This window comes from Nipponia nippon, unplaced genomic scaffold (genome assembly GCF_047370975.1).
Source record: "Nipponia nippon isolate SJK-2023a ecotype South Korea unplaced genomic scaffold, ASM4737097v1 scaffold_9, whole genome shotgun sequence".
NCBI lineage: Eukaryota > Metazoa > Chordata > Aves > Pelecaniformes > Threskiornithidae > Nipponia > Nipponia nippon.
The window spans coordinates 23,113,123-23,127,483 of record NW_028262413.1 but is presented as its reverse complement, the minus strand read 5'-3'; the positions used below and the strand labels follow the sequence as shown (position 1 = coordinate 23,127,483).

General features: G+C 35.8%; 1 protein-coding gene across 11 annotated transcripts in view; it reads left to right on the top strand.

Moving 5' to 3' along the window:
* IQSEC1 (IQ motif and Sec7 domain ArfGEF 1) overlaps positions 1 to 13,435 on the top strand; it is a 355,322-nt gene extending 341,887 nt beyond the window's left edge. For all 11 annotated transcript variants that reach the window (XM_087743584.1, XM_087743583.1, XM_009464893.2 and 8 more), the window contains 2 exons: positions 7,301 to 7,350; positions 8,685 to 13,435. In XM_087743584.1, the coding sequence (XP_087599710.1) occupies positions 7,301 to 7,350; positions 8,685 to 9,290 (656 nt within the window). In that variant the 3' untranslated portion in view covers positions 9,291 to 13,435. The remainder of the gene's footprint in view (positions 1 to 7,300; positions 7,351 to 8,684) is intronic.
* The last annotated feature ends 926 nt before the right edge of the window (positions 13,436 to 14,361 follow it).

Below are 14,361 nucleotides of genomic sequence, written 5' to 3'. Positions count from 1 at the left end.
CGTTGTAGATTGCTATATATACTTTTAAAGGAGAGTGAAGACAGAGGAAAAATTGTAAGTGTTTTATAAAAAAGTGGTTGACTTGTGCTAGGAGTAACCCATTTAGTTTTCCTTTCTTTTTTTTCTTCCCCTTTGCTTCTTCCCCTTCATACAATAGGCTTAGAAAGAAAAAGAAAAGAAACTGGTCTCTGTGTAATGACTGCTTTCTATGTATTTTGTGCTCAAGTGTACCTGTGTTACCACATTGATGAATGAAATTGAGTGAAGCCCTACTAAATTCTGCCTAGAGCTATGTAATTCAGATACCGTGTGTCCCTGATGCTCTTTTATGGTTTTGTAACTCAAGATATAGTTCCCAATTCTTGTAAAAGAGGTTGTTGTGAAATACTGTTGCCAGTATAATAAAGGAAGCCCTAGTGGACAAGAATACTGATATCCCACAAAACCACCAATGTGTCTTAAGATTTATTAACTGATTAATATAGCTAAAGACTGGAAAGGAGTGGTGGTGTGATTTTTTAGCCAAAGAAAAGCCAGGGTAAGTTTGGTATGTTTTTATTTTATGGTTTGCCTCAGTAATACACAACCGGCATACCCGTGTAATACAGGCTACTGTTAGCAGTAACCCTGTCTTTCAGTGTTAAACATGATTCCTGTCATTTACAAGAAGTAAGATCTGAACACCATGCCCGCTATTCAGAAAGTGCTTCTGGGGATAGTAGCTACTATATATGCATTTTTTAAATTTTTTTTTTTCTTTAATTCATAGTCTGTGTTACATACTCTGGTTTGTTCTTTTAATTGCAGTGGTGATTTACAGTATAGTCATAATTTCAATACTATGTATAACTTTGGTATCAGACGCTACTTATCTTTTTCCTTTTTTTAACTAAAGAAGAGATTTTAGCTATGCTGCAATAAATAAAATTGTTGTAAACCTAAATTATAGCCTGTGTTTTGTGGGTATATATATGCGCATACAAATATGTAGAGAGTGAGCTCTTTCAATTATTTTATTCTCTGTTTAGGCTTTCATACTCATATGTCCATTTGCTTCATTAAAAAGACCTAGGACCTTGATCCAAAATCAGGCTGAAGTTAAATATTGGTGCTTGATTGGCTTCACTGGATTTTAGATCAAGCTACTAGTCTTCACCACTATTATATCTCAGATTTGAGGATACTTCCATCATCTGTTTTTGTTTTGTTTTTATTTCATTAGAATGAGAACTACCATATTGTTGAATATGTGAGTTCAGTGGGTATCTGGACCCATAAATGTGATTTCTGATTAATTTTTTTCATCCCATAGGAATTTTTCATCCCTGTCTTTCAAAAATTGTCATGTATTTAAATTCATGTTATGGGTTTTATGCAATAAACAAGTATTTGTAATCATGAAAACATTTCATGTTTCAACAGGGCATGCCTACAATTGGCATGCTTATTACTGAAAATAACTTTTTTCCATAATAAAAAGTAGAAATCACTCACAGACTGCAGGGTTTATCAATGAGTTTGTTAAACCCAACTAAACTTAATTTTAACAAGTTGAGAATTATGGAGAGTTTCTGTTTGGTCTTGTGCAGTGCAACTGACTTGAGAAATTACATATCTGTTATTTGCTTTGTTATTTGGTGTAATTTTAATGAGATTATACATGTCTTTTCTGCCTTTTCTCAGTTAATAGCTTGCATGTGAGGCTGATTTTGTTTTAATATGGGACAGATGATCCATAGAAAAACAAAGAAATCTCTTTCAGTTAGCAAGATACTGCATCTCAGTGATTATACCATACTAAATTGCCTCTGTAAAAGAGTACTGAGTTAGGTAGCCTCAATTCTTCTGTTTGTGGATGAAACACAGGATCAGAAAGGAGGAGGAACAAGAGTAGTGGGACTGTGTGTGGATGTGTGTCCTTTCTGTAGGAAAAGGCATGATTAAAGTGGATTTTTAGAGAGTTCCTTTCTACGTTTAAACAGAAATAAATCTAATAAATGTGAGAAAATTGCCTGGTTGCATATTTATGCAGTAAGGCAGATAATTGTCCAGTGAATATTGCTAGAACAAATCGAAAAATTTTAAACATTTATTCAATGAAGCGGAAATCTGATTGAACAGCATTTTGGTTGCATGGGTATATGACAAAACCATTTAAGAAAACAGTCCATTACTCTCTACCAGGTATCACAGTAGTAAATGGTGGCTGTGGAAAGTGACTTTAAATTTCTCTCTTGGAAAAGAGTGATGATTCATAAGCTGCTTAGATGTAATGAGTGTTGATACCCTGAATGACTCTGACTCCTAAGCTGTAAACTGTAAGGTAAAGCAAGATTTCTCTGTCAGGAAACAATGTCAGGAATCATTTCCTGATGTTTGTTTTTCCATGCATTTGCCATGATAGCTTAAATCATAATTGCAAAAAGGGTGTGAATGAGGGTCCTTTGATTTTAAAGATAGTACTGTTCGTTGTGGATTGACAGTTCTTTCCATGGAATAAAAAGCAGAATGTTCCAAGGTGTGAATATGTCAAATGTATTTAGTGCTTTATTTTTCTCAAAAGAAAAATATATAATTTTTATTACACATTCTTGAGCAATAGTCAGGGAATAACTGAATTTTAAAAAAATTAGAAGATAGACAAATTTTAATGCAGTTAAAGCTGAATTTTATGGGTTCCGATAGAATTTTGGACATTTTACCACTTAATCCGTATACAATTATATGATAAGTAGGTTTACAGAAAGGTGTGAAAGATGTGAAGTCCCATCATGTGAAGAACGTGGGAAGAATTATTTGATCACTAAAGCAGAGCATGGAGGATTAGACTGGTTGCATTTCTGATTCTGTCTCTCTCACAGGTTTCTTGTCTGATTTTAGGCTAGTCAGCCTGAATTCCAGTGACTTTGAGTTGCTGGAGGACCCAGTGCTTTCACATTGATTTTACAGTGGTGAGCACCTGTGGAAATCAAGATTTATTCCCCCCATCCCTAACCTGTAAGATGGAAATAATACTTACACGCTGCACTGGTTTAAAAATTGTAATTTTATGGTTTGCCCCAGTAATACACAACTGGCATACCCATGTAATATTGGAATCTGCACAGAAGCGCAGGATGGTATAATGGTTACTATTAATGTAAGTTGTGCTTGTCTCATGATCTCCTGAGCTATCTCAAAACAATCACGGACCAGTAGAGACTACTTTAAAAAAAACAAAAAAACAACAACAAAAACAACCCAAACAAAACCAACAAATCCAAAAGCATAAAGTAGTTCCAGAATTAAAATAATTCTATTTGTATATTGCATATAATCTTCATCGTCAACCTTTAACTTTTTAAATGTTTCTTCCTACCTTCCAAAAAAAGCTGCTTTTTTTTTTTTTTTTAACAATTTCATCATGTATTTTTTAGAATTTCTTGTATCCCAAAATGTAATGGAAAAGACCGTGGAACTTTTCAGCATTGTAATCCCCTTAAAAAGACTCTGACTTCATGCAATTGCAGAATCCCTTAATCTGTTGAATCAATCTGTGATGGGATGGTGCAGTCCCTTGGCTCCTCCCTCATCTGATGCAGGCAGCGTTACTAGGTTATTTTCTCCTTCCTCTCCTGTGGATTTTGCTGCACTATATAAGATGGAGGATACTAGCAGTCTTTTTTTCCCTTATTAGAAGAGCTTTCCAAGTAGGGAGAGATGTTTCCTGTCTCTTCCCTTGTCACTTGTTATATTTCCTATTCTTCAATGCACTAGCAACAGTAATGGGCATGATAGAATTTACTGGGTTTTTTAAATAAAACAGATTTGTATGAATCAAGCCTTTTGTGATATGCATATGTTAATATCAAACCATTTTACAAGTATATTTTACAAAGACACCTCACACTATATATAAACACCTTTGTGTCAACAACTTTTCTGACTTATGGAAGAGACACTGTTTGCTTTTCCAGTGAAAGAGGAGTTCAGCAAGGCGAGATGTGGTTATGCTGTTTTCTCATCTCCTGGGGCTTAATCAGTATTTTGAGAATAATCTGTTTAAAGATGCCAAGAAACTATTGTCACAATCGGTGTGTGATCTTAAGACTATAACTGTTTCACCCAGAAAACAAGATGAAAATATGAAGGTTACAAAGCGTCTTTTCACCCTGGAAATTAGTCTCTCTAAATTAATGATTAGGCATATTTTTTAGATAATTTTGAGCAAGTCAGCTTGGGTAGTACCTATAAGCTGAGTAGCTAGATGATTACGGAGTCTGCTGCTGCTGGGAATATCAATTTCACAGCCTTTGGAGGCAAGTATAACAAGTCATTGTTATAAGAGCTGATACATTAGTTTGCTTTACCAAAACCTTAATTTAGAACTTTTTTCCAAACTTTTTTTCCCAAGACATACAAAGCCAGATCATAATGCATTATTTAGGTATCAATGTATCTCACTGGCATAGAACAGAGTTTCAAGAAATACAGGGTACCAGTGAGAAATATTTACATTTACTGTAATGATCTGTACATCTGTGAAATCAATTTCTGCAAGGTAGAATGGATTTTTATTAACGAAACTCTGAATTTTCTTTTGGAATGTTTATGTTTGTAAAAATATTTCAATCACTTAATATTTCTACTATAAATTTGCAATATTCTTAGTCCCATCTAGTGCATGTACATATATAGGGCATATTATACTTATGTAAGTTAAAGATATTTCTTAGAAAGAATATTCATATCTAAAATCAATTAATCGTTTGAATGAATCAGGAAAGATTAAATTAACTGAAATTTAATTTTATAAAAATAAATTAAAACCACTCTAAATAACATCCTTAAAAATGTCAAGTAGAGCAGTAGTATATTAAGCAAAACTGGTCTTCAGATTTAGTAAATACCACCTTGCTTTATACCACAGCTGTTAATTATTATGCAAGTACAGAGTTATGCTTACATACAATTCTAGTCAAGAGTCACCATTTTCTTGAAATGCATTTGAATGCTGCAGCTCTAGGGAAGCATTTTTGAGATGGGATGCCATCTCAAAGACCAGAGAACAGTCTTGTATAAACATACATTGTCAGGGGGAATGCTCTAGAGGATTTACTTAATAGCTTTCATATCACACTGTAGGTCAATACAGAACTGGGTTCGATTTGTTTTTAAGAAAATAAACAAAGTGCTCTTTATAGTGATAGTGCCTATCTGAGGGAAATTACAGGCATTTTAAGTAGGATTTTTCTGTTCTTCGCTTTGCTAGTACTACTTTGCCCTGAAGTTATTCTAAGCAAAAATCCATCTGTCTCTTTCTGTCCGTATATACTTTGTATATACCGTGTTTATGGTTATTTTATTAGAGACTTTGATTCCTGCTATATGCAAAAGGCATTAGCTTTTCCTGTTTGCCTTCACTTTTGGCCACATTTAATGACTTGTGGCAGCTGTCAGTCTTATTTGCAACATTGACTGCTAAGTTAAGAGATGGCTATCTTTCTCAGTGGTTTTGCTTCAGCAAGCAAGAGTGATTTGAGTGTTAAACAGTACTAATCCCGTCAGCAGAGCAGAACAATATCAAAGCCTGACTAGGAGTAAAAATAACGGGTTATCAAACCCAGTTTTTCTTGGGAGAATCATAAGATAGTACAGTTACAGTTTTGATGAGGCTAAAACTGCAGGAAGAGATGAAGCACAAAGCTTTTGACAAAGAGCCTGTCTAGGGAAACTGTTCAAAATTCCAACAAATTTAACAAGTCAAACAAAACGACCACAAACACCTTCCCCTTGGTGTCAATGTCAATGTAGAGCGGTTTGTACTGGGGAGTAACTCTCGGTGGTGGTAAGAGAGGGGGAAATGTTACAGTAGTCTAAAGAGAACTGTAGCTCTTAAGAGAAACTTGTGTTGCAGGGCAGCATCCCACAGCCAACCAGGTCAAAGGTATGCTTATGGATCCAATAGGTGGTATTTTTAGATCGTACTGATCTTGTAAGACTTATGGGTAGTCTAAATTGGTCTATGAAAGGGTGTGTCAAGACATAAGGGTGAACCTCCCAGGAATCACTGTTGTGTCCCACTTACAAACAAGTCCTGAAGTTCTTCTCTTTAGCTCCGATACCATGTGGCTTTTGGGCTTCTAAAGATGAGGGGGTGTGGCTGATAGGTTCAGTGATGCTGAAATCTTCACATTCCTCCCCAAAACCACCTGCTAGAGCAGAAGATTCTGAAGGCAGCAATGTACCAGTGCAGGGTGGAGATTGTCTTTGATATTTGGCCTTGCAGGAAAGCAAGGAGAAAGCATTGGGAGAAAACTTAAGGTTCTAAAAACATGCAGATTTTAGAGAAGCTTTGAGAACCTGACCACTCTTCAAAGGTTAGCTTTGTTTATACACCCTGCCAGTAAAGTAGTTTGAAACTTTGCAAAGCAATTCTCAACAAGCTATCTTTTAAAAAATATCTATTTCTACTGCAGCCATATGCTATTTTCTCTCCTGCGAAATGAGAGAGAAAGTCTGGTATCCTGTGTCCTGTATATAGCCACTGAGGTATTCTGGCTCTTCAGGCAAACAGTCTGGTGTTTCATGTGTAGTTTTAGGCAAATGTCTTTGGCAATTTGAATGTTGGAGAACAAATCCATCATACTTAAAGATAAAGCACTGCACAGCTAAACAAACAAAATCTAGCCATAATGTCAAGACAGATTCCAGATTTATTGATCAAAAATTAAGTTTAGTTTTTTTAAAACCTCATGAAAGAAGATTATATGAAATCCACTGAGGTTCAAAACTGAAAATGAAATGATGAAACTGATGCCCCTCACCAATCCCCCACACTGAAGTTCAGAATATGCCAATATTAAATTCTGTATTTAAATTAATACCACCCCACAAGTATATACCAATGCTACCAGTCTTTAAAGAAAGAAACTGCATAGACAATTAGATTCCAGGAAATCAAACAATTTAAAATTTTTGCTGGTCAACATCATAACCGTACTACTAAATATAGATGCTAAAATAGATGTATTTTAAGAGTTGTACAAATCAAAAAAAATCACACCCCGCTAATGATAGTTGATTCACAACAACAATACCTCTTAAAAATTAGTCAGGTACAGAAACTTAATATAACTAATGGCCTTAAAAATCTAAGTTGCTGCCTTAGTAGCTGCTGTACCAGTCCAGTGCAATGTTAACCCCCCTGCAGCCCCTCTAGTTGCATTTAGAGACTCCTCTAGTGATGCAGGGAAAGCAGCTGTTTTTCACCCGGGTCTTGTCTCAGTCTCTAATCTATGGTGTTGCATGTCCTGGGCAGGCAAGCGTGGGCGACGCAGCAGTGCAGGATCGCTAGACAGCAATATGGAAGTAAGTAGGAAGTTACTGATGTCTAGCTGGATGTGATGATGTGCATTTCAAACCTTTCTTTTATATACATATTTTTTTGCTCTTTTTTCTTCTAACATATAACCTGCCTGCCTCAAATAAAATGCATGCCTAGGCTACTCACTCCGTATTCTTCCAGCTTAAAAAGCACTGACAGCTTGTTTTAGACCAATGCCATTTTTGGTTTGAGCTAACCTTGTTCCCTTTGTTCCTGCAAGCATGGTTAAATGAATATGATGTGTCCTTTTGCCACCATTTCAGTCTGGTCCCAGCTTAAAAGCCCACTTGCTCTGTGTTACAAAGTACACTGTTCCTGCTGTTTGATATTTAGCTACAACTATTGACTTTCATGCTCAACCATTCCCATTGCTTATTTTCGAGTTAAATTGCTAAATGTATGCAGTCATGACACCATGGAATTGCACAGATAGGGCATGGGAGGAAAAATTATTAAGATAGGTGAATTCAATGTGGATTTCATGAGATTTCATTCATCTTCAAACCATTTATATATATACTGTTCATGTCTCTGAATTCAGCTTGCAGATTTTTTCTTTTATTTCTCTCTTTTTTCTTTTTTTTTTTTTGCGTTTGCTTTAGGTAGATTGCAGTTTAAATCTAGCATACTTTGCCTAAGTACTGTGTCCCATAACTTTTTTTTAAAAATACAAACCCCAAACTTCCAGAAATGAAATACACCTTCCAGGCTAAATAATAGAGAATGTTGGACCACAGGTCAGAAGAACACGATCACATAGAAACCTTAGTGGCAAAAATGGTATGGTTCCATTAAACACATAATTCAGTGGTAGGCTTGAGAAGCAGCACTGTGGCATATAGTAGTGGAAAACTACTATAAGAAAAAAATTTAAAAGATTGTTTTGAAATCTGAATTGTAACTGTAATATTTGCTGCTTGTGTGTTTAACTATTTAGGTTGAATTTAATGTAGTTTTATTTTTTGTTGTAAAAAAGCAAATATGGTATTTTTACAGTATTTTAAAATGTATTTTTCCTTTAAAAACACACTCCTAGGTCTTATGTCATGTTACTCTTCCGTGACATTTTCCTTATTTAAAGTCATAGCTTTTGATACTAAAGTACTGAGAGAAAAACATTTAATGCTTAAAATATCCCAAGAAGGGCATGAATGCCTCATTGGCGACTTAGAGAAGGTGGAAATAAAAGTTTTCCTAGAACTCTTAACATAGTCCACTCATGTGAACACTGAAGGAGGAGTTTGTGGGTCAGTGTGAACTTTTTCTTTTAAACATTTTAAGATTTTTTTAATTTTTATTTCTATTAATTTCTTTTTAGGGGTCCATCATTAGCAGTCCTCACATGCGCCGAAGAGCTACATCAACCCGAGAGTGTCCATCTCGCCCTCACCAGACTATGCCTAACTCCTCCTCACTCCTAGGTTCCTTATTTGGTAGTAAAAGGGGAAAGCCACCTTCCCAAGGCCATCCACCATCTGGCTCATCACAGCAACCTCTGCACCCTCCAGTAATCCCACATCAGCAACACTCACAGCATCCTTCTGCCGTACATCATGCAGGGCCAGCTGAGGGGCAGACACAGGCACAAGTGCACTCTCACCATTCGCAGTACTGTCATATGCAGCAGAACCCACCACCCTACCACCACCACCACCACTATCACCCTCCCCAGCATATCCAGCACCCGCACCAGTATCACCAACATGTGCCCCACTCCCAGCATGCGGCACATTCCCAGCATACTCCTTACATGCAGCACCCCCACACGCAGCATAGCCACTCTCCTCATCCGCCACTGCCCCCTCCACACCCAGGGCACCCTTCTCATCCCCAGCACTCTCAGCATCACCATGGACCACCACCGCCTCCCTCCACTTCAGCCACCACTAAGCCCAAACACAGTGGCATCAGCACAATAGTCTAGAACATATTGACCCTCCTAATAACTATAGTTTTAAACAAAGTTACAAAGGCACTTACAGGAAGCAACAAATAATATTGTCAGTTTTTACCCAGACAACTTAATTGAGTTGTGTGAGCTTAAAGGCTTGCTGTTACTAAATAAAATAATTCAAGTTAGCGCAATCGATACTGGTTTTACTTATCTACTTGATAGACACTTACCATCCGGTTAGTTCTTATTTCCAAACCGCCTTGAAAACATGCTGCTTGCTGAATATGAGTAAAGCTACCTTTTACACCAAATCCCTTGACAATTTTACATGCATAATAAAAACTTAGTCTATGAAAAAAGGAAAAAAGTGATACAGAACCAAGTGTTGCATTCTTGCTCTTTTATTGTCAATGGGCAAAAAAAATAAGTAGACCTGATATGGTTGATGAAAGTACGTAAGTAAACTTTATATAATATAAATATATACATATAAATATATATATACTGTATAGTTAACATTTGTGCTTGGAAAGAAATTTTTTCAGTCCACAAAACTAGCAATATAGACTTTACAAGGAATTCCACTTACTTGATAGGACAGTATAGTAGATGAATAGCATATGAAAGAGTAGACCAAAAACATTAAACGTTAGAAACAAATTTCAGACATTTCAGTATTTTCATTAAAAGTCCTCTGGACTTCCTAAGATTTCTAAGCAATCATTACTAAATGTGCCAAGTAACATAGCATTTAAATGTTGTAGTCAAATACTGCTTTGTATAAATCCTTATTTTATTAACACAATAATATCATACGTAATCAGTATTATAACTGCTCTGCTATTTCAGGTAAGCAAACTCGTTAAGATGCAGTAATTATACCATAGCAATGTAGGATGACCATTTACCAGTGGTCATCTTCAAGCATTGGTCACACAAATTCTTAGACACTTTAAAGGCTGTGATAACTGTGAATTTACATGATCCACATTTCTTTTGTATGCATATGGTTTAACAAACATACACACAGAGTTACGACAGGTGCATGTATTACACTGCAAAAACATTCATCTCAAACATGAAAATGGCAAACTTCCATCTTTCTCAGCTACTTTGTTTCCTGTTTACCATAATTTCTCATTTTTACCCCCAATGAAGCTGAATTCTAGTCAGAGTGTTTCCAGGTGGAAGTGCTCTAAAACTTGAAGGTTTGTTTTAGAATTTAGTATAAGGTTTTTATATATATATATATATTAAAAAAAATGTAATTCCATGTAGCCATGTGCTAGCAACAAAGTGGCTTCACCATTTTTACTCATCACATGTGTTAGTTTGAAAGTACCCAGCACTCAGCAGGCTGAGTTTATGCTCAAACCCTCACTTTCATAGTCCAGTTAGTTGCAAGACATCACGTAAAAACAGGCTGTGCTGTTGTTGCTTATGTGTTGTAATCAAACCATTTGCAAATTTATATACAATTTTTATCCCAAAATCCTGTACAAAGTTATACATGGCGCCTACTTTGTAGTTTCAGCATTTTGAGCCACTGCAAGGACTTTACACCTAAACAGTAGAGACAAAGGAATCACAACTGCAAAACTGTACCAGCCTAAAAGCAAACCTTGAAGAGGATGAGCAAAAAGTTCCAGTGTGAGATGGGTAAAAGTAATAATAATGACGAGTCGATTTTCTGTTTAACAGTAATAAAATTGTCAGGAATAATGAGGACATGAGAACAAGAGAGTGACTTTTCATATTGGCTTGCTCACGGCTTCTCTGATATTTGGGGGGGAGGGGGAAGAGGTTGAGTAATTTTTTCCCATTCATACCATTGATATCACAATACCAGCAAAACTGCAAACTGAGCACTTTGTTAACCTCCACAGAGAGCAAATACAGCAATCTAGAGTTTAGCCTTTTGTTTAAAGCTGTCCACGTTTGTTTCACACATGTGCAATATGTTTTCCTCTTCTGCTCCTTCTCCTCTAAATTATCTTCATGAAAAGAAAACAAGTAATTACATTATTATTTTTAAGTATCACTCATACTATTCTAAATTCTGCGGCTTACCTTAAGAGGGCTCATACGGGTCCCCTGAGGCTCTGTTCCTTGCAGTTTAAAAAAAATATATACTGTTCTGATAAGGGAAAGTAGAACTGTCTGCATGTCATCTAATGTTATTAGTGTGAGGCTACACTCTACTTATTGTATATTTGCAAAATATATCAGTGTTACTGTTGATATTAGTTGAAGTAAAGTGACAACATATTTCAATATGTAGACTTTTCTTCATACATCTGTACCAATAGTAGAGTCTAACTGTAATTTATAGGTTGTTCCAGAAAAGATAAAGAACCATTCAGGTACAAACATCTTTCAGAAACTGCATCTTTTAATTAAAATAGAGATAAGAATGCTCCTCTTCACCAAGTGACAGAGTCTGTACTTGTTTCAGATGCAGAGTTATAATGTAAGTAAAATTGCCTGTGTATGGAATAAATGCAGAATATGTAGTAGCAGTGGAGAGGAAAATCTGACTCTAGCTGTGTTAATTAACAATGAAGATGTTAAATCTCCCAGATCTGCATTTGCTTTATGTTTAAAAACCCCTTTCATTCATTTAAATTAGAGTTACATATAAATATTCTAAACTTACACAGTAAGCCACATTTTAATGCTTGGCCACTGATTTTCCATGTGCGATCAATTAAATATTCAGGAGATGTCGCAAATGTGCATGCAAAAAACCATTTACACATGATTTCATGTACACCTGGGGGAAGAGTTTGTGCCTACCCTCTAGGTGCATTAAGTTGCATGTGTAAAATCACAGATCATTTTGAGGCTAGTTTAAAAAACAAAACTGGTCATATAAGAGCACAGTATTTGTAAACTCTTATTTCAAGTCAATGAGGAGAAACAGTGGACTTGATTATTTTTTTTTCGTTTTTTTCGTTTTTTTTTTTTTTTTTTTTTTTTTTAGACTGTGTGTTTGTATGTACTTTAAACAAACAAATGTGTCTTGGTGTCAGCATAAGTCTTAAGAACTTTGCTGCTTGTTTAGGGTTGTAGTGTAACCTCTCTGACTCCGTCCTTGATTAACAATTGCTTAGAGCAGTGTAGATCATGCCTAGAATAGGAAAATGATAGTACTTCAACACTGCGTGTGGTTAAGAAAATTACTTTTTTCAGCCTGCAGGCAGGAGTAGAATTGAGAGGGTTTTTTCTCAAATGCCATTGCCAATTAAAAACTGGTACAGAACTGCATAGAGTGACCATGTTTCTCTTTTCCCATAAATGATGTGGCAACGTAGTAATGCTGATTTGAAAAAATGAAAGGGAAACGTAAAGAATGAAGGTGTGGCAACAAAAATCTTTTCTGGGACAACAATCAAATATATATATTTGGGGTTTTTATTTTTTTAAGTTAAGAATGAAATGTAAAACAATGTAAAAACAAAAAACAAAGTTCATCCTAATATAATGTGCATCTTGTATTGCTAAAAAAAAAAAAAGTCTAACATACAGTGTAGAATGATTTTCCCATCATGTACTGCATGCAGCAGAAGCCTCTTGTTTCTTGATAAAATGAGCTGAAAGACAGTCAGCAGATATTTAAACAATGAATCTCTAGATGTTGACTTGCTGTTCCATATGAAGCTGTGTGTTTTCTGCAGTTAAGCATGCATTTTGCTGTTCCGTTGTAAAATACCATCGCACTTCTTGCCTGCAAAATGGATTATTGTGTATATATATAAAAGACAAGCGGAACCAATAACGAGACTAAATTTGGAAAAGAGAAAAAGGGGTGGTGAAAATGGGACCAGTAGGGGGAATAGATAATTCTCTAAATTGTACATAGTGTGTAAATTAGTATTACTATAAGTCTGCAGTCACTTTGAGGTTGCCTATCTCCTGCTAGGAACTTAAATCAGCTTTTGAGTTGTATTAAATTGTTAGAATTAGGTCTTGAATGCAGACTGTTAAAGACTTCAAAAAACATGCTTACAAGAAGCTTCTGTTCTGGGGAGGCTTGAGACCCCTTTTGTAACTACGGGGAAGAAAGGAGTGCTTTCATTTTAATATGCATTCTGTTTGTAAGTAGTAACAGACCCTATTGATGTAAAACTATAACTGTGATCATGTGGAGAAATCAAATAAATCATTTAAAACTCTTTGTTTCTCATTTTGTGTAATCCAAGACCTTCAACTCTTCAGACTTGAAATGAAGGAAGTTCCTTCCAATGGTATCCTGGCCCTGCTGAGTCAAGGGGATTTCTGCTGCTTACTTCAAAAGGGCCAAGATTTCAGCCTTCATCTTAAATTAAAGATAAGTCAGTGGAAATGGTGGTCAGTACTGTGGAGACTGTGATCCCTTCTCAATAGGTTTTGATTTGTTTGGTGCTGCTGTAAATATATTTAGTTACAAAGTATGATAAAGAGCAATAAATACAACACCTAGATCTGCAAACAATGAGAGGTAACACTGAAGAGGCTTTTTGGTGTACTATTTGTCAAAACATTCTAATGTTGAAAAGCAGTAACCAGATTTTGAATCTTCTTAAACATGAGCTGTCCAGCATGTTCAACTGATGCCATGGATCTTCTGGCTGTCACATTGCCTTAGGAGCTCATGTTCAGATGACTGTCTGCCCTTGACTCATGAGTGTTCTAAGTTTGTCCTTCCCAGTGGTGCAGTCCTTCATTTCCTAAGTGTAACCTACACACTTTGGATCAAGCTTTGAGAGTATTCATTGCTTCCATGCACCCATTGGCAGGAAACCATCATCATACTTCAGTAAGTGATGTAACTGAGTAAGTATTACCCCGTTACTACTTGTACTTGTATTTATTTGTTCTGTGTCTTAATTTATACCACAGAAGGATCACTACACAGGCATATTTGCCAGACATGGCCTTCACGATATTTGATGTTACACTCCTGCAATTACTTTAGATAATAACCTGTAGCTTATGCAATTGTGTTCTTATTTTTGTGCATTTCCTAGATTTCAAGGGGATTATAGTGTGTCTGTAAAGCCTGTTTAATACTTAGCTATCAATTTAAACTAAATACTGTGTTTGTTTTTTTTTCTATTAA